Source organism: Lissotriton helveticus, chromosome 2_1 (assembly GCF_964261635.1).
Source record: "Lissotriton helveticus chromosome 2_1, aLisHel1.1, whole genome shotgun sequence".
In the NCBI taxonomy this organism is placed as follows: domain Eukaryota; kingdom Metazoa; phylum Chordata; class Amphibia; order Caudata; family Salamandridae; genus Lissotriton; species Lissotriton helveticus.
This window is the reverse complement of record NC_136059.1, coordinates 343,522,286-343,544,116: the sequence shown is the minus strand read 5'-3', so window position 1 is coordinate 343,544,116 and position 21,831 is coordinate 343,522,286. Positions and strand designations below refer to the sequence as shown.

General features: G+C 46.7%; 1 protein-coding gene across 2 annotated transcripts in view; it reads right to left on the bottom strand.

The window, feature by feature from the left end:
- SPEF2 (sperm flagellar and cilia associated 2) overlaps nucleotides 1-21,831 on the bottom strand; it is a 1,151,963-nt gene that overhangs the window by 733,845 nt on the left and 396,287 nt on the right. For both annotated transcript variants that reach the window (XM_078674939.1, XM_078674940.1), the window contains exon 18: nucleotides 12,312-12,392. In XM_078674939.1, the coding sequence (XP_078531065.1) occupies nucleotides 12,312-12,392 (81 nt within the window). The remainder of the gene's footprint in view (nucleotides 1-12,311; nucleotides 12,393-21,831) is intronic.

Here is a 21,831-nt window from a genome sequence, read left to right as displayed (position 1 = left end):
GGCACCTGGCTATCCCACTCTCACCAGAAATAATCATGGTTCGGGGAGCAGAACATCACAAACAACAAAGGCACCAGCCATGTCTAGCTATAATAGCCCACACAATTCAGCAACTCAACGATTGTGGGACATGCAGACGGGCCTTATGGCTAATGGAGCGAATGGAGCTAATGAGGTTAACGGAGCCAGTATAATCAACCCTCATATAATAAGTGCAAACGCAGAAACTCTTGAAACATCAGAAACCTACTCCTCAAACCCCAGTGGCCCTGCACATGACAATGACCCTCTGATCCCTAGCCCTCTCAGAGGGGGAGCAGAAAAAGAAACGGATCAGAAGCCATCCATACTTGAAAACCATTTAGCATTAATTAATGATGCCCTGACCTCAATGGCGAATGCTGCAATAATGCATGCAGATAAACTGGTCATTCAAATAAACATTTTACAAACAGTTGCGTGCCTGATTTCAGGAATAGATTCTAAGTTAGAACATTTGAACTCTCTGAACCACAGAGCCCAGGCAAACACAATAGTAACAATCAAACAAGAGGGCTGCGGTTGCAGTCCTGTATTGCTCAACGTAGAAAAGCTCCCAGAGATTATGAATACACTAATTGAGGACCTTAAAGAAGAAGCTAGCAGGCAACGGAACATCGTACACCCCCAGCAAAACACCAAGGAGCTTACAACCACTAAAAACTTGCAAAACTCTCAAACCAACAATAAAGAACTCCAGCAGGATACGACAAGGGCAGTGGACGAGCACCCATGCAGAGCTAATGTAATTGCAATAGAAACCAGCTCCAACTCTGCCAATGACCAAGAAATCCAAAATACTTCAAATCCGGCAAGCTTAGATACTCATCATCTTTCCCAGAAAAACAAGAAAAAATTAAAAAAGCTGAACAAACAAAGAAAAAACAAATCTAATAACAATGGCTCCATTCGGCAGTGGTTGTTGCCGGAAAACAAGGAGATCGAGGTTCACATTGTTAATCAATACGAGACCAATACTCCCCCACTGACTCAGAACCTAAATGAAAACACTACATGTTCAGCAACACCGGGTAAAACTAAGCTCGAAACTAACTCTGGCGACATTGCGGATGACCACACGGACCATCGATTAAATTCTGTGGATATGAGGGGAAAAAAAAGTCAGCTGGTGTTCCAACTGTCAACAAGGACAGCAAGCCTGGGATGGAAAGCAGGACTTACAAAGATTCCAGGAACCCAACCCAAAGAGCCCCTCGTGGAAGAAAAGTTTGAGCAGTATGAATGGAAAAACTTTAAAAATAAATAAACAAATTACCATCTTAACACCAGGCCATATGGCATCTCAAGTTAATAATAAGTCCACCGACTATAGAGAGATGGAACCTAAGCCAACTAGATCACAGATCGTGACGAAAGCCCAGCAGATGGTTGCCAACTTAAATCGGGCAGAGGATAATGTCGACACTCTGGCACAGAAAACCCTAAACATCACAAAGGTCTATGAACCGCAGGAGGCTATAATCCAACAAAACCTGACTTCCATAAATCACGATGATCTGAAAATATTGCTGTACTCTGAGTATGTCTCACAAGGCAAGTGGGACATCCTTAACTGCAGCAATCTTCTAAAACTTTGTGCCAATATCCCAGGTCTAGAAACCATAAAAACAACAGACCACAGAGCTGTTTTTCACTAATTTAGCCAAGGCTGAGGCCTTGAAAAGAAACAAGAAGCAACTGGAAAACTGGGGCATAAAAATCATGACCCAGCCTGCATTAAAATACCCAATGCTTCTGAAAAACAGTAGCTTGAAGGAACAACTAGCTTCTCAGGAACAGAATACTCTAAAAAAGTAATCTAGGAACGATTCGCTCTACTTACTGCCACCAGCAGTGTCCATTCTTCACGGGACTATATGTGGCCCAAAATAAATTTAACAAGTGACAGTTCAATTAAAGTAACAACAAATCTGGGACATGGCATCCAGTCTTGCTCAATTAAGGGGAATACCAGCGAAGACTGGTCTTGGGTGTCAAGGGCCTTAAATACCAATCCCTAACACCTGTCCCCCTGCAAACAAGGACGTCACACCACATCTGCTAAAAGATGGCCCAGCCAAGCATAGCAACCCGACGGCCAGCACTCAAAGCTTAATCATCATGACCTGGAACGTCACAGGGATTTTAAAGCTTGTGCAAAACCCAGCGACATTGGCTTTTTTAGAAGGAGCCGATATAATCTGCACCCAAGAAACGTGGGCAATTAAAGCAATATCAATAAGAGGCTATGCGGAATACTGCAAACCAGCTATTAAGGACAACATATTTGGAAGACCATCTGGAGGGATTTCTATATATATCAAGCATTCCCTGAAAATACAATTTACAGAAATAAAAACAACGTCAAGTATGTTTCTGGCAGACACCTTGAAAGGCCTATCTACAACTAATGGTCTGCTCCCAATACTCTTAATTAACGTTTATCACAATCCTCATAGGCCGGGTGCCAAGAACAAGCTGACTCAGCTGACAAGTCAGATAGAAAATCTTCTCCTACAGTTTGCTCCTATGGAATCAATTATCCTTGGGGACTTTAACACACATAACATAGGGGTCTCTACAGTACAAAGTAACCATTCTATGGCTACAGATGTTTTCAACGCCATAATGCACTCTTATAAGCTGCTAACAGACAACTCTCTGTTTTTAAGGAACGCACCGGGGGCACTCTGCCCTCCCACATACAACAATCAAACGACAATAGATTACATCCTATTAAGCGGATGGATACAAAATCTCATGGTAAACTATACAGTAGACCAACGAACCGAAAGCGATAATGCCGCCTTAACGATCACGTTAAATCTCAAAGCAGGCACTCGCCACACCTTACGATGCATTGGGGCTTCAAATGGAGAAGAACTGTTTACACTACTAAGAAGAATCAACTGGGTGCCAGCGCCAATTGATAAGTTTGAGAAATGGAAAAAAATATGGGCTGGCTGGCAACAAAGCGAAAACAACAGGGGCGCCTTAGACGAATGGGATCGGTCTGCCCGCAAATTAACTTCATTGCTCCAAGGAGGCACAACAAGCAGAATTCCTACATATCCAACACACACTTTCGGACGTGTCCCAGCAATTAAAGAGAGTGCCAAACAATTAAATGCCAAACGTAGGGCCTATCTACAAAGCTACTTAAGCTACTTAAAGAACCCGCAAAAAATCAATCGAAGGAGGTCTGGGCCGCGAAACGCGAATGTATAGAAGCAAAATGGCTGAAGATCTTCGACTTACTGAGACCATGTAAGTCCCAAGAGTTCTGGCGATATCTAAATACTCTAACCCAAGGAGACAACCATGGAGAGAATTCACTTGATGCCGGCACCTGGGCGGCTCATGTGAAAAGATTGTACAAAGAGGATGGAAGCATACCTTTGTCGAATAAGGACCTTAATGAGGGTGGAGAACTAGACCCCATTGCCCACACCTCAAAAACTTTGGAAGATCAAGCACCTCCAGGAAAATCTTTAGTTCAAACAACCTTAAAAAAGAACAGACACAATGGGGCACCGGGACTCAACGGCCTGCCTGGCTCCCTCTACAGGACCGACATAGATTTCTGGACTAACAACTTGACCAAGTTATATGCTGAATGCCGGTTCTTGGGAGACGTTCCAGACTCCTGGAGAGGGTCGTTATTGCATTCAATACATGAGAAAGGGCCAAAATCTAACCCACAAAACTATCGCATGATTGCCCTGCTTGACATTGAGGGCAAGGTCTATGCAAGCACCCTTCTTGTGGAACTTTCAAATTCGGCTAGTACTGAAGGCCTCCTGCCCTTCTTTCAAACAGGGTTTAGACCTGGAGGATCAACAGTGGACAATATAACAGTGCTCTCATATCTAGCTCAAAAAGCTGTGTCAAGACAAAGCCTGCCGCTTTTTGCTTGTTTTATTGACTACTCGGCAGCTTTTGACGGAGTAGACCGTTCCATCCTCTGGCAGAAGTTGGAACGATGGAACATTGATCCATCTTTACTACAAGCCATTCGCTCATTATACTCAAGAACCTGGGTAAGAATCAAACTTTCGAGCGTATCTGCCACAGGGAAAATCGACACAGATCGCGGCCTAAAGCAAGGGTGCGTTTTAGCTCTGATGCTTTTTAATCTATACACCGCAGACATGGGTCAAGCCCTGATTGGAGCCACATTAGCAACACCTAGGATTGGGCACACTAAGATTCAACTAATGCAATACGCCGATGACCTGGTACTTCTAGACTATCCTAAGAAAGGCTTACAAAAAGCACTTACGGCCCTGGCAACCTACAATGCCAAAAACAAACTGGTTGCTAACCCATCCAAATCGAAAACAATAATTTTTAGGCAATACCCCAAGAAAAAACTGGTAATATGGAGGCTAGGCCAGCGGACTTTGGATAGCACACAACACTACAACTACTTGGGAGTTTGGTTCAGTGAAACAGGTCGCCCAGGAGTCCGTCTTGATAAAATGCGTGCAAAAGGGAAAAGCATCACTTACGCCCTCTGCAAGCTATATGCAACTCTACACAGCCCCACAACAACGGCAATTCAAAGAGTCTTGAGGGCGAAACTAATACCATCACTTAATTACGCACAACAGGCATTTCCAGGGAAACTAGCGAGAGACCTAGAAAAAATCCACTGCTTAGCCTACAAAAAGTTATTCCACCTACCCGCATGCACCAGGAACAATCTAGTGTGGTTAGAATTTAATCTGAACCAACAAAAGCTGGAAGAGATGGCCTCTCTGAGCAAATACTTCTATCTTACCATGGTGGCACCAGAAAATACAATGAAGTCTATTATAAAAAATATATTTCGGGAACCCGGCAATCCCTGATCAGCCAGCCTGTCCGCCGCCAAAGAAGATTTGAAACTTGCAATAGAAAACTGGGACCCCAAGATAATCAAGTATACTGTTATAAAAAGTACAATAAAAAAACAAGTCCGCCTTTGCTCTCGGATTTCAGACTTGGAATCATTGGAATCAAGAGGCTTTCACGAGTCCCAAAACCTCCCACACACAGAATACAACCCCAAACTTCATCTCACGCAGGCGGTGGGTAGACAAGCCCTACACAGGATCATAGCATTTAGATTACATCCCCTCCCCCTAAAAGAATTATACCCCTCCAGGTAGACAAAAATGGCGATCATGGAGTGTCGGCTCTGCAACTACAAACGTGAGACCTTGGCCCATATCCTATTTTGCTGTCCAGCCTTGCGCCTAGCTCACAGTGTTTACTCTAGGCCCATCTTGCTACAACGGGGGACTAGAACTGTAAAGGAGGCTGTTCATCAATTTTACACATTGGACACAGTGAAACATATGGCTATGTTTGGTAAATTAGTACAAAAGACTTGTATGGAGCTGATGGACCCTCCCAGCGAAACAATCGGGCAAGTACCTGCGCTGAGCTTCTATACCGTCTGGAACTAACGGCTTAGCTCAATGAGAGCATGCACAATTGTTGGACGAGTTCAAAAAAGCCTTCCTGGACTTTATGATCATTGAATTTTAGATTTTAGACTTTATTTACAATGCTTATGGTTTTAAATGATTTAATTTTAAAAACAAAATAAAATAAAATAATGGAATGTTCCTTTTCTACTTCGTTGTTTTATTGTAATGGTTTTGATTAACCACACAAATAAATGTATTCATTCATTCACTCTCCATGACGAATGGACACAACTATCTGCCAATGACTTGCTTTAGACCACAAAGGAGAAACTTCTGCCACATACTTCATCAGATCGTTGTCCGGTCCCCCTGAGGCTACACATTCCTTACAGTGGTGGACTAGAGTGCTCCTCGAGATTCCCTAGTGAGGCCCTACATGATCAGGTCTTTCGCACTGAACTACATGACTCTATAGGTGCGTATTTTACCTTACATTCTGGCAACATATCAACTCAGGCCTCTCTCTGGGAAGCCTTCAAGGCATACATCTGAGGCATATGCATGTCTAAGCATGTGGGTATCCTGCACAATATATGCTCCCAACAATCCCGGATCGAGTCCGAGCTGCGCGATATCAATCTAGCTGCATCCCAGCTGGATGGCACCCCTCAACTGCATAGGCACTCACTCCTACTGACTGAATTTTGCGATCTGGTCGACAGAGCGATAGCATGTATGGGGAAACATGCAGTTGCCAGTTGCTATGGTGAGGGGGAACGGCCTGGCGACACACAATGGCACAACTGCTTCATCCCAACCACTTTAGAGGTTACGTCACCAACTTACACTTACATGCCAGGAATATTATATCCAATAACGAGGGTATTCTGATCGAATTTCGGTGATTCTATGAACTATTATACACATACCACACATCTGATAGTGTACAAGAGATTTCACCTTACCTCGCAGAAATTGCCAGGGTGTGGCTCATGGGCAGCCAACGTCACTTCCTCAGTGAACCTATAACATGTGAAGAACTCATACAGGCAATAGATACCATGGACGAAAACAAGGCCCTGGCATATATGGCCTACCAGGAGCATTTTACAAAGCTTAAAAACAACAACTGGGCTGCATCTCCTCACCATGCACGCAGAGACCCTAGACATGGAGTCATTAGCACCTACCTTGTGGGAAACGATGATCACACTTCTTTTGAAACCGGGTAGAGGCCCACACTTCTGTACCTCCTACCGCCCACTTTCCCTTCTCAATATGGACAACAATATTTCAGAAAAAACTACTCACCACCAGACTGTCCCTGCTGATGGAACAAATTATCTCCTTGTGTAGTCCGATTTTGTTCCTCACAGATCAACCTTCCTAATCCTTCAGACTATAATTGCTGTGTGGAATACGCTCCCTCCGACTACCCCTGAGGTGGTTGCCTTATTTGATGCTGAGAAACCATTTGACTCTCTGGAGTGACTCTTCCTGAAAGCAACACTGACAAAACTGGGCCTCCATAGCTGCTTTATTTCCGTAATTATGCTTCTCCATTCCAATCCAGTGGCTCATTTGAGGGTGAACAGCTCACTCACAGATGCCTTCCCCATCACTAGAGGGACCAGACAAGGCTGTACACTCTCCCCCTCTTATTCGTTATTGCAATGGATCCATTGGTCCACCATTTCCAGGAGTGACATATGTTTTTAACATACAGATTGTTTGTTCCCGTTCTCCATGTATGAAGATGATATTCTACAGTTCATTTGTCAACCCTCTGACAACCTTATCCCTTGATTTATAAAATACTAGCTTTTCGTAAACTTTCGGGTCTCCATATCAAATGGACCAAATCTGAACTTTTCCCATAAACTGAAAGCTCCCACCATGTATCTATTGACTGTCCCTTGATTTGGAACGCAGACAGCACCAAATGCCTAGGCACAGACCTACACAGGAAGAAAGATCAGATACTTAGGGGTCAACTATGGACCAGCCAACGACAGGCCCATAGCACGAAGCACAAAGCCATGGATTAAACTCCTGCTCTCAATAGCGGGACAAGTGACAATAGTGTCCACTCCACTATGTGCTGGGCGTGACAGAAACTCTGTCACTTAGTGGAAGGTCACCCCCTCTATTCCCCTGCCCCTGACTGACAACCCCTGGCTTCCCCTTTCACGTGAGAAGCTTGTCCAATGCACATTTCAGCCCCATGATTTCCACGCCATTGGAGACATATTTCCTGATAAACACGTTTGCATGCGATGATGCCCAATTCCAGAACACCTCCTACATGAACCACTTTGTGCTGAAACAACTCCACAATAACTTGCGCTCTTGTACACTCTCCTTCCTCCTGGTCCCAGACAACTTCCCGCCATTGACACTTGTTGTTTCAGACACTGATGGAGACTGGTTGGTCTCCAGGTTATATCACACTTGTTTGGCCATAAAGCCCAACATCATCAAACAGGTCAGAGAGGACTGGAGGACTGAGATGTGTTATCTCGAACTCAAATTATATCAGTAAGCCATAAACACAAACTTCTACATTTAAAATTCTTGCATCAAGCATATATCACCCCCACCGATATTGCAAAGTTTAATCCTGCACGCTCGATCCAATGTCCCAAATGTTTTGCGCTTGCTTCTAATTTCACTCATTTGACCTGGACATGCCGACTTATTGGCCAGTACTGGACCACCATGTTTTCCCGTATCGCTATCAAAATAGACATCACAATCACACCAGACCACCTAGTGGCTCTACTGGGGTGCACCAGAGACGTACCCAAGTCTATGTGTAGATGCACCTCAATGGCACTCCTACCTGCTAAACAAGAGCGGACATTACATTGAGGTAGCGGACGTGTCTCCACAGACTATACCTGGCTCAAACTATGACTCATTACAACAATGACAACTGCAGCCTCTCACCTCTAGGTCTAAAGATGACTAGCAGCCTCTGAGAGACTACCTACTCACCTTGAAATCACATACACCAGGTTGAATCTTGCACCCCTACTGTGCCATATATCAACTCCTCCATGTATTGTCTAGTCCTTTGTCATTCTCTCTACCTGACCTACAACATGACACATGTCTGTGATGCCCTTATCAACCATGTCATATATGCATATTGTTCTCTTTCTATGTCTTTTTCATAACGATACGCCAAGTAACATGTTACATAATCTCTGTACCTATTTGCAATGTGTTCTTTTTTCGCATGTTTTCTCATGTATCATAAAAATTCAATAAAGAAAGTAAAAAAAATGAAAATGACCACATTGGTAGCAGATAATATTTACGCAAAGTAACACGATTATTCCCACAGGTCCGGGCCTAAAAGAAAACCATCAGGAAACGCTGCAACATATTTTTCAGAGTGAAAGTGCACATTAATTCTAAATCCAGGATTAAAGCGTAATAAAAGTGATTTGTATTAAAAAGTAATGTTTTTATATTGCTTATTCTGAACCTCATGCGTGTGCTCTTGCGCACTCATTGATAGCTATCTTGAAGGTATTTTTCACACTAACCATTCCAAGATTGCCACCTGTGCTTGCATATGTATTTGCATCTATGTGCATGCCTCTAAGATTGTTTTTTTTGTAAACTGTACAGCAAAAATAATTTCAGGATGGCTGTTGATCTGTTCATACACATAGACATGCATGTGCACGCATGCCTGGCCACCTTGGGATTATTTGAAAGAAATAATTATAAAGTATGCACACACTGACATACATACCAACACAAACGAGTGGCCCGGTAGCATTGTGCAAGAGTGGCTGGGCTCTTACAATTTAAATGAAAAAAAGGCATAGTGAAAAAAAAAATACATTGCCCCACAAGCTGCTTAGATTACTCTTTGAGAGAATGAAAATCAATCAATCAATCAATCATAGACATTTATAGAGCGCTCTACTTACCCAGAGGGTCTCAAGGCGCTAGGGGGAGGGGGGTGCTGCTACTGCCCGAACAGCCAGGTCTTGAGCTTCTTCCTGAAGGCGAGGTGGTCTTGGGTCAGGCGCAGGTCGGTCGGGAGGGAGTTCCAGGTCTTGGCGGCCAGGTAGGAGAAGGACCTTCCTCCTGTTGTCGTTCTTCGGATGCGGGGGACGGCGGCGAGGGCGTGACTGGCTGATCGGAGGTGTCGTTTGGGATCGTAGAAGTTGATGCGGGTGTTGAGGTAGCTCGGGCCTTGATCGTGGAGGGCTTTGTGTGCGTGGGTGAGGAGACGGAAGGTGATTCTCTTGTTGACCGGGAGCCAGTGCAGGTCTCTTAGGTGTCCGGAGATGTGGCTGTGTCGTGGGACGTCGAGGATGAGTCTGGCTGAGGCGTTCTGGATCCCTTGGAGTCTCTTCTGGAGCTTGGCGGTGGTTCCGGCGTAGAGGGCGTTGCCGTAGTCCAGTCGGCTGGTGACGAGTGCCTGGGTGACAGTCTTCCTGGTCTCGGTGGGGATCCACCGGAAGATCTTCCGTAGCATGTGCAGGATGTTGAAGCACAACGAGGAGACGGCGTTGACTTGCCTGGTCATGGAGAGGGAGGAGTCCAGGATGAAGCCCAGGTTGCGTGCGTGGTCTGTCGGTTTGGGTGCGGTTCCCAGGGCGGGGGGCCACCAGGAGTCGTCCCAGGCGGAGGGCGAGGATCCCAGGATGAGGACTTCCGTCTTGTCCGAGTTCAGCTTCAGGCGGCTGGTCGACATCCACTCGGCTACCTCTTTCATTCCTTCGTGAAGGTTGGCTCTGGCGGGGTCGTTGGTCAGGGAGAGGATCAGCTGGGTGTCGTCGGCGTAGGAGATGATGTTCAGGTTGTGTTGGCGTGCGATGGCCGCGAGGGGGCTCATGTAGACGTTGAAGAGGGTTGGGCTCAGCGAGGATCCTTGGGGTACGCCGCAGATGACTTCGGTGGCCTTTGATTTGTGCGGTGGTAGGCGGACTCTCTGGGTCCTTCCGTCGAGGAAGGAGATGATCCATTCCAGTGCCTTCTCCTGGATTCCGACGTTGTAGAGGCGCTGCACTAGGGTGCGGTGGCAGACGGTGTCGAAGGCCGCGGAGAGGTCTAGGAGGATGAGGGCCGCTGTTTCTCCGTTGTCCATCAGGGTTCGGATGTCATCGGTGGCAGCGATGAGAGTGGTCTCGGTGCTGTGATTGGCTCGGAAGCCAGACTGTGAGGGGTCGAGGGATCCGTTCGTCTCGAGGAATGCGGCCAGTTGCTTGTTGACGGTCTTCTCGATGACTTTGGCCGGAAACGGGAGCAGCGAGATGGGGCGGTAATTCTTGAGTTCGGTGGGGTCCGCTGTTGGTTTCTTGAGTAGAGCGCTGAGTTCGGCGTGCTTCCAGCTCTCCGGGAAGGTGGCGGTGGTGAAGGAGGTGTTGATGATGTCCCGTAGGTGGGGTGCGATGACAGCGTCGGCTTTGTTGAAGACATTGTTCATAGGGAGAAAGCCACCATTCCCATAGAAGGGAGGAAACTCTTTGCCCCCTGCCGTATGCTGTGGTGGGAGGAAGCAAGGTGTGACTCATAACTTAACTGTCCACTGGATGACAATTGTTGACTAAAATGTCTATAACAAACAAAAGTCTGACGAGACAACTAATGCTGTCTTCAGAGGCCAGACCTAAAAGGAGAAAATGTAAACCAGGTTTACATCTTCTATGATTCCACTTCTTGTGATAACATCAGGCCCAAATGTCACATTAGTTACATTGCATGAATGTGAATATCAGTGCACTCTTGTTGTTATTCCATTTTTTTGCCCATTCCCTGTTTTAATTGTGTGCTGGAGGGGGGTCGCTCTCTGATCCTAGGCGCCAAATGACATATCCTAGAAGCACTAGTCATAGACCATCTAAACAAATCACAATGTTTGCATGTGGTGTTCTCCGTGGGAATCTAACAAGCACTGTAGCGCACTGGGAACTTATTATACACTTCATTATAAGTGTGATGGAGAATGTTATCAATTGATAAAACACTATAAGAGCAGAGAACAAATGGAAACATTGTGATTTATTTCGAATATAAGCTTGAAAGAATTGATATAGGAGGATCATAGAAAGAAATCCATCATAGAAAGAAACCCAAATGGGACATTTGAGGAGTGCTAAAAGGGGAAAGATTGTCCTGGTCTAGGATTAGTGCTTCTAGGACATTAGTTACATTGTCATCAGAGTAATGCAATGTTCTTTCCTGTGATGGGTGATGTCACTTTTTGGTGCACTGACATCAATCCAATCATGAACAATTGTTGCCAAGTAGATGAAACCATTATGTGTAGGTGTAAGGTTGAGAGATAGCATGTTTCCTAAGATCATCAAAGTTATAAATAGATTCACAATGGTTTAGTAGTTCTCCACTGTAAGCAGGTCTACAAAAATTTCCATCAGGAAGGAAGACAATAGCTATCCTGGACGCATCAAGGGACTGCTTTTCATGCATTGAGAGACCCATTTGCTAGCTTAGTGATTAGAAAATTAGATTGAATTACCACTATATGGTACACTGAATCAACAGCAAAAAGGCATAAATGGATTAGAGGGATCCTCCTCTTATGACTGAAAAAAAGGATTTACAATAACGTGGAAGGGAGGAGAAGGAGAGGTCTTCAAAACCTTGTGACATCATGAGTATCAATGCTTAAAGCTATTTCATGGTGTCAATAGTAAAAGCAAATATTATGAGGCCCTTGCTAGCACAATGGGGCATGTAATAGTCATCTGGCTATATACAGGCTGTAGTTATAGAAACATATATCAGTTTAAATAACTGAAGAATATGAATACATACTGCATAAAATACTATCTAAAATAAATACCAATTACCAAAAATATATGTTACCTGACTTTCCAGACTTCTTTATTGAGGGAGAATCACCTTTCTTTGATTTTTTATCTTTTGAGTCTGTTCGTGGTTTAGATTCTAATTAATAAAAAGTAAAAATAAAAGATAAATATATATAATACATCTAGAAGATTTCAAATTACATAGTACACTCCCTATGTGCAATAAACAATTGTGATTGCAATAAAATATATGAGGTATAGTCAGTTAAAAGTTTTCAAAACATACTCCTCACAAAGCTTCTGGTATTAACCAATCAAAGTGATATGGGCACCAAAAACACTCACAGATGCCACGATCTATGCTCTGATCTACCATACACTGTTCAGACAGTAAAGGATCAGAGTCAGTGCAGGTGTTGCAGAAAAACATTTTTTCACTGTTTTAGGAGCTCCAAAACAAAAATCTGTTTGGCAACCGAACTATGATTTTAAGTGCGGGAGTTTAGTTAACACACATCCATTCCCCAAAGCTGCTTCTGACATTTGTTTAGCCTCGCTGCACAGTGTGCCACACAATGAGACTTCTTGACTACCTTTCTCACATAGAAATTATTGTAGCACCACTTTCCATTAATTGAGATGACGGACACATAAAAGGTAAATCTAGATAGGCTCTGTCATAATCCCTTGCAGAGGGTCACACAGGGCATGCAGGGGCTCCTAGGCGTAATCGTGGTGGTTGAGGCTTTTTACTCCTGATGTCCCCGGGACGACTTACTATGGATCCCGCACAAGTGGGCCAAGAACCCCTTCAATACTTTACTCTCATTGGTAACTGTTGTTAAGCAGTTAAGGCTACTTCGGAGGTGGGGGGGGGGTGTAGATATGGGTCAGTGAATGTGCCTCATAACTCAAAGTGCAAACAGTACGAACAATAAATCAATGTCCAGCCAAATACTTGCTTATATATGAAAATGCAGCAATGTATTTCTAAGTCCACACTGGCAAAAAAAATGTAACATCCAAATGCAACAACACAATCCCCTTGAGGTTAGGGCACTAGTAGTTGTAGGGCGAATCTCTGTCCCACCCTCCTTCATGTACCGTGTTTACAGTTATTCCAAATTTACTAGTGGCTGCATCATGGAATACAAACTATTAGGCCGTACTAAAGAGTTCTCCCTGTTGACCGTTTTGGAACTTACAGCTAGATTCATGAAGCCAAATTGCGATCGCAATAGCTGCGAATTAGCAATTGCGATCGCAATTTCAAAGAAAGGGATTCATGATAGTGAAAAAAACAAAATTGCGAATTCGCAAAATAAATTTTGTGAGTCCGCAAATAAAATCGCAGAATCCTGGAACAAGCCCATTTGCGAATCTGAAATAGCGAGAAACCATGGATTCTGCGAAATCATTTGCGAACTCGCAAAATATTCGCAATCGCCATTCATGAAAAATCGCTTATTGCGAAAAACCCGAAAATCGCTATTTGCAACGCGCAATTTATGGAGAACCCAAACCAGATGGTAACCAGTAAGGAAAAAAAAAAATATTTCAAAAAAACGTTAGCAAACTACTAACAGGTGCAGGCCTGACCAAACACACTTAAGGACATGCAGCTATAGCCTGAGGACTCTCACAATGCCAGGACTCTACATGGTGGTCAGGCGGCGAAGGCTACAGCGAGCAGCACGGAACAGACGTAGGATCCAGGAGCGGATATTCCGTGTGCAGGTCACCCTTCTGGGCCAAACCAGGGAGCAAATTTACGCGAAGTACAGCCTAAATGGGGCAATGATCATCAAGCTGATCCGGGACCTAGACCCCCTGATGCAGCACCCAACAAGGAGGACCAATGCCGTTCCCACCCATGTGCAGGTATTGTGCAGCCTGCACCTACTGGCGTCCGGAAGCTTCCAGGGGATAGTCGCTGTCGCAGGGGGTATTTCCCAGCCCACCATGTCCCGCTGCCTAAGGAGTTTCCTGGAGGCCATGCTGACCCGGCTACACCACTACATCTCATTACCCACCAGCCAACAGGACTTGAATGACACCAAGCTGCAATTTTACAATGTAGCACAATTTCCACATATAATAGGATGCATTGACTGTACCCACATCCACATCTGCCCACCAGCACAAAAGGAATACATGTATCGCAACCGCAAGTCCTACCACTCCCACAATATCCAGATAGTGTGCAATGCAAAGACAATCATCACGGACATAGTGGCACAGTACCCGGGCAGCACACATGACTCCTTCATATTCCGGCACAGTGGCATTCACACACGACTGGCCAGAGGAGACTTTGCTGAAGGACACCTACTGGGTAAGTACACATGCCCCACAATATTACACTGTGATAATGTAGCTGCGCAGCACAGGCACTCACCCTCTGCTCCTATCATTCAGGTGACAGCGGCTACGCTCTCCGTGAGTACCTCCTCACAGCATACCTCAACCCTGCAACACCACAGCAACGGCGTTACAATGCAGCACACATACGCACAAGAAATTGCATTAAGAGGACATTTGGCCTTTTGAAGAGCAGATTCCGCGTACTGCACAAGACTGGTGGGGCCATCAAATACGAGCCAGAGGTCTGCTGCCGCATCGTGGCCGTGTGTGCAATCCTCCACAACATTGCTACCAAGCACAGGATACCTGTAGACATCTCTGGCAGTGAGTCGGAAGGGGACAACCGACCACCTGCACTTGTGCGTCACGCACGCGGTGAGAATCCTGCAGAAGGACACAGGCGACGCAACCAAATCTGCATGAACTATTTCTAGTGCACCCACTCCCAACACCCATTACTTAACTCATGCATGACAACATTAATAATGACATGAGTCAGATTAAGTTAGTCAGAATATTTGTAATTGTTACAGCACAATAAACTGGGCATTCTGCAAACTGGTACATGAATGACATATTGCGTCATATGTCTGTTCTTCAGGAGGGCATGCTTGTAGCAGCAGCATGGCCCCTCATGTAAATGTTCTATTGTTCAATGCGCCTCCGGGCAGATGCTCCTAACCTCCTTTCTACATCCTCCTCCTGATTAGGCCGTGAGGCAGCAGAGGGCCTGCTGCTGCGGCGGGGTGCTACCACCGGTGGAACGGACTGGCTGCTATGGCTGGATGTAGCCTCACTAGTGTCGTCAGCCCCCCCCGCCTGGCCATGGTTGGTAGCCTGCATGCCCTGCACTGCTGGTGACACATGCTCCAGAGCTCTCGCGACGTCCTGGCAGCACTGGACCATTTGGACCTGCATGGCTAAAGAGCGTCGCAAGAGCTGGGAGGTCGCGTTCCCAATGATATAGTTGGACCGCGTGTATGCTGACAGGCGGGTCAGCAGCTGGCGGTGTCTGCAGCGGTTGAGATCCCGCTGGCTGTACATGGCCTGTGTGTTGGCCTCCATAGCAGCTGTCATCCTCTCCATGCGGTCTGACATTTGTGCTACATTTCGGGGGGTCTTGTTCAGTTGGAGGTGGATAGCCGCAAGATGACGGGCCTGGGTTTGATGCACATGTAGCATACGGCGCTCAATGGCGAGCCCACCTGGTCGCACGTTTTGTCCCCTGCCAGCGTGGGAATTGTTAGTGTGCTGCTCCCTCACCAGTCCGCTTGACTTACTCCTCACAGCCGCAGGGCGGCGGGTTGGTTGGCGAACTGCTGCTGGTGTTGCAAGCCCCACTGGTGGTTGTGTGACGCGCAGTGGTACTGCAGCGCGTGGTGGCACAGGGGTGGCACTGGCCACAGGGGCAGGTGGTGTAATGACCGCTGGTGCGGCAGCTTGCCCTGATGGTCCGGGCTGTGGGGATAGATGTGTATCTCCCTCTGTGTCCTCCGTGATGTCCTCAATTACCAGGGCATCGCTGTCTGTGCTGGGGACTTCTGCGCCACCTGTGATGTAAAGTGGACGTTGATTAGTGACATGTTTCTTACACATTTAGGCTTCCTACATGCATGCAGACTACCATTCCCTGACTCGTTGCAGGATTGACTCTCACTAAACATGTCTGGCTTAATGGGGCAAGATGGTAATTGTGGTCAGACTACATGTCCCACAATGCAATAGCGCTTTAGTGGTGTGCTTTGGCTGCATGACTGGGGTTTGATATGGGATGCTCTGGAGTCATGGACATTGTTAGGGAACAGGGGGGTCGCAGTCGCATGGCACTTACCTGGTGTGTCTTGGGTGAGTCGGGAGGAGTCCAGCTGGGTCACACCCACGCATGCCTGCCGATTTATGGTGTCTTCCACTCGGTCCTCCAGTGGTGTGTTCGGTGGGACAGTGGGCTCCCCTCCACCTGTCGCCACACGCTCCCCCAGCCGCTCGGCAATCTTCTCCTTTGACCGCCCTCTGAGGTCATACCAGCGTTTTTTTATCTTGCCCACGGAGCGCTGGGTCACCCCCACAGAGTTTACTTTTGCGCGGATGCGCAACCATATCTGCCTTTTATCGGCCTCGGGCACCCTTCTGGAGTCTTTACCGAAGAGCCGATTGTGGTCCTTGCAGACTCCTTCAATCAAAAATTCGAGCTCTTGCTCTGAAAATTTTATTTTCCTCTTTCTCCCACTGGAAGATCCACCTGCAGCTTCCTGTGACATGCTTGCCACTGGGGTGTCTCCTGGTTTACTCCTGTAGGCACACTGGAGGGGAGCTCTGATAATGCTGCTTCCAGTTCAGGCTCTCACTGCTGAATGAGGGTGGAACCTGCCTACTTCCTGGTTGTGATGTCATCACTGTGCTCAGGATGCGACTTCCTGTTTTTGCGAACTCGCAGTAAGCGAGATCGCAATTTGCAATTTCGGTAATTGCGTGATCGCAATTTCAACACGGGTATCGGCCGAATATGCGAATATTTATCGATTTTCGGGGACTCGCAATCGGCGATTGCGGCCGATTGCGAATCGCTTTTTTTTCTCGCAAATATTCATGAATGCCATTCTGCGATTTCTTAATTGCGATTCGCTTTTTCTCGCAATTTAGGAATCGCAGAATTTGACATTGATGAATCTGGCTGTTAGTCAAAAGAGTCGAATAGCGTCAGAACCATTTGTAGTGAAATAGCCGGGAATTCAACTGACCCAGTTCATGTCTTAAATGCTTTTGCAGAACAGAAGAGTTCAGTGATGCAGCGAGCACCTTCAAACGTGCACTTGAGTCTTGCTCAGTTCTGAGAGGTAAGGCTGCTCGCTGCCCATGCGTCAAGACCCAGTGGCTCAGTCTGTCTTTCCTGAGTGCTGCTGCCAGAGGTCTCCCAGATGTCAGAGCAGCTCTCTGCTCGCGAAGATGCAGTAAGTTGTCTTTGTTCAATGGTGGTGGGGGTTTACGGAATCCTTTCTTCACCTCCCAACTGGAGTCAACGAGGGTGCAACGCTGTCCACAGCATCTCCGGCAGTCCTCAGTGATGAGTCAGGGGCAGTTCCCTCCAAGTGTGGGTCCAACTCATGGATCAGAGCCTCAGTTTCTCCTTCGGGTGGAAGCCTGAAACTCTTGGCAGCGTTGGTACTGGCAGCGCCTGCTGGGAAATGCAGTTACCCCGGCTTGTGTTGATACAGGCACAGGTTCTTCCAGCCTCAGTGCCCTTGCCCAGAAGGGCACAAGTCTTGGCCCTCCTTCAAATGGTAATTTACGGGTAACACCCTCTGGCATATGGGGTCACTAAAGCATGGCGGCAAGGGTGTAGCAAGACCCGTACAATGCTCAACACATGGCTAAGTCTATGGTGGTTCTCTCATGGCACATGGGGGATGCCAAAAACAATCTTGGACAAGGGCGACGGCTTGATCGGTGCTAAGCTGAATCTTCACATCTCGCAGAGGGAGTGCTTACAGTAGGTGCTCCCCACTCGACCTTGCTCCTTTCAATGCCCTCCTCTTACTCAGAGGGCGGACTGGTCTTGGCATGCAGGCAGGTGCCAGAGCTCCAGGCTAGGTTGTCTTGGTTTCCTTGAGTGATGTCCCCTTACCAAGCAGGAAGACTAGCAGGCCTTGGCTCCCAGTCATGGTCACAGGCAGCAGTCTTGCAGAGCTTCCCCTTCTCACACAGCCCCATTGACAAATCTTTGGGGACTCAACCTCCCTTTCTTATAGCCCTTCACCAGACACCAGAAGTGATTTAAGAGTCTGGGTCTTTGAAGTTTGTTGGGGTTCTACTTCTTTTGAAGAGGTTACTTCTCCTTTTCATCATCCTTCATCAAAGAGGTCTGCTACAGTGGGCGACTCTGAAGCGGATTGCCCGCAACACATTTCATGGGAGTGAACAGAGTTCACACCTGTATGTCATCCACAGTGATATGTACACCAAACGGTTAATCCCAGACCCCCAGTATTAGTCTTTATGATTCTCTTATCAGCCCCATCTCTCTCTTCTGGGTTGCGTCCAAGTTCCTTTCTTGTGATTTTGCAATGAATCAAAGCGCAGTCTTTTGAAAAAGTGAAGAGAGTCTTTTGTTTTACCATCCAGTGTGTCCCCACCCAGCTCAGAGGAATGCCACAATACACCAATCGGTCTGGGGGAGTCATCTCCTCCTCATGCTTTTACTAGGCAAGCCTGGACTTCCCAAAATGAAACTCTGGGTCGTCCATACAATGTACCACTGCAGGTGCACTCACTCAGTGTACATTCATAGCACACTTTCTGTTCAGCACTATTACCTCTTTTTATTGTACCCTAACATGTACAGATGCATTTGGCACACACACGCTCAGGGCCTGATTTGGAGAGGAATACTCTGCCAGAAACGTGACGGATATCCCATCAGCTGTATTACGATCACATTCTATCCTATGGAGATCATAATACAGCAGACAGGATATCAGTCACGTTTGTGCTGTAGTATTCCATCCGCCGAGATATAAATCAGGCCCTCAGTCTGTTCTCACTGTTCAGCACTGACCCTTATCTATCTTTAACCAGGGCATGTTATTTTAAAACACACACACTGCCAGCACACAAACTCACTATGTGCGCTGCACAACATCATGTATTGTAGCTTGCATAGTAGCACATGCTTTATCCAGACAAGCACTGCACAGAACTACATCTCTCCTGTAATGTATCCCTCTCTGTATACATACTCCTCGTAAATCTACTAACCACACATGCAAGGCACAGTACTGCTCCATCCTTAAACTGTACCCTTACCAGGCTCACATGCAAGTAACGCAGAGTTACTTCTCCTGCGCTAAGCAGCACTCCACATCTACCTGATTTAGCCCAAGGGTGAGTTAAGCACACAGCAGCAGAACTGTTAAGAAGGTGAGTGAGCCTGTATGCCTCACTCTTGTGACACAGGGTAAAAAGGTCCTATTCATTACTACTGATCACTACACAGTATGCTGCCATTACCGCGCTTGTGCTGCTTAATTACTGGTGGAGGTGATAATCTACCACTACTATACGGGGTAGTGCTTTAGGCACCCATCCCAATTCAAAAAGACCACAATTTGTGGGACAGACCTATGTCGTGGCCCACATGCATGATCTGTCTTCGCCTATAACAAAAAATCTGCTTTAGGGATTTAGACAGTACGGGGGCGCTAGCGAGCCCGAAGCAAGATGGCCACACATTAGTGCTGCTCGGGCCACAATCCGCTTAAAAATCCTGCATTAGAGCTGCCATCGCAAGCGAAATGACACAGGGACAGTGCAGATATGCCCCTAAGAAAGGTTTGACGGCTTGCAAGAGGCAAAATAAGCCAGCAACCCCTTGCTGCGGACGAACACGGGACACAGACAAAATGGCGCCCTCCATATAGAGTTGCTGAAAGTGACGAGCGCAGAGACAGACAGAGAGGACGGTTGAGGCTGCTACACATGAATTCCTGACCTGATGCAAAGTCCGGACCAGGCAGCAGACTGGTGAGTTGCCTCGAAGTACCAGTGTGACCCAGCAAGAGCAAGGGAGTGAATTGCCTGTAGCGGGCGAGTGGGGCACGGGCTGAGAGCTGCACGGGAGCACCACAAAGTGAATGCACAAGCAGACCCTGATCCTGAGCAGCCGCTTGGATAGAGCTTTGCGCATGCACCTGTAAAAAGGGAACAGACTGGTGAGTTGCCTCTAAGAACCAGTTTGACCCAGCGATAGCAAGGGAGTGAATTGCCTGTAGCGGGCGAGTGGCGCTCGGGGTGGGAGCTGCACGGGAGCACCGAAGAGTGAAAGCACAAGCAGACCATGATCCTGAGCAGCCGCTCGGACAGAGCTTTGCACACACCTGGAAAACTAGTGCGCAAATGATCCCAGGCAGTGAAGGCCCGAATTTGACGTGAACTGCAGGGGAAAAATGAATTGGCGCCGCCCGTACAAAGCTAAACAGTACAGGAGTCCCCGTGGCCTCACAGACAAGGGAGGAATGCAAATAGGAATCCCTCACTGTGCTTCCCGCAACTGTGATGATAACACATACGTAACTACAAATGCAGTAACATAACTGGGCGGGGAGAGAAAGAGAGCAGCAACGCAGGCACTGGAAGACACAGAAATAAGCCGTGTGCACATTGCACTGCTACTTGGCGAGAAGCAAGCAAACCACTAATTAAGTGGCGGGACATTACTTTAAGGGGCGGCTGACCTTACATCACTACTGGAAAGATGAAAAGAGGCTGCCATGGGAAAGCAGCAGTCCAAGCTCACTTTTAAGTCCAGGTGCCTCACCAAATTCCAACCTCAGGTGGCATCGCATACTGATCAAGATTCATAGGCAGGGGGAGGCACCACCCTGGAGAGTACTTTATTGGCAATGCAACACAGCTTAAGGTCCATTGATAGCAAGATGGATACCCTCAATCATAGAATGGACCATATGGCTGTGGAGCTGGATAAGCAAGGGGTCCGAATTACGGAAGCAGAACAACGGATCTCCACGGCAGAAGACATCTTGAGCACATTGCGCACATCATGCTCATGTTAGTTTGCATGTGATACATCACATGCCATTACAAAGCTATTGTTACAATGACTGTGTTGTACATTGCATACTATTACATCACAAGGCTTTGCTGTGGGGGCGCGCTGGACTTAGGAATAGTTTAATTTACTAGTCCTACTCCAGTATGTGCAACAGCAGGGAAGGTGTTGGATTGCATATGCGATGTAACAACATGGTTGTTGTAACAGCCGCAGTGTAATGGCATGCAATGTATTGCATGCGAACTAAGCAGCTGTACAACAAGCAAGGCGGGAATTGCAGCAGGTCAAGAAATAAATGCACACTTTGAACATCCTGTACGCCCTGCTATATCCGGCTAGCCTCAGGATCCAGCACAGAGGCAAAACAAAGATCTTTCTGTCACCCAAAGAAGCAATGACATGCGTCAGGAAACAAGAAAAAACAAGGATAGGTCGCACCCACCAGGCGATGATGCAGACAATGCAGATTGAGACTGCCACATGGTGGACACACCGACGGAAGAACTACTATGTAGTAAGCAGTGGGTAGCGGGTGGGGGAGGACAAGAGATACTAAATCCACATGCCAGGCACACCGCTGATCTGTTATTACAGACCAGGTGGTGCTACATAAGAGTTGATAGCTATACGAACTACTATGTGAAAG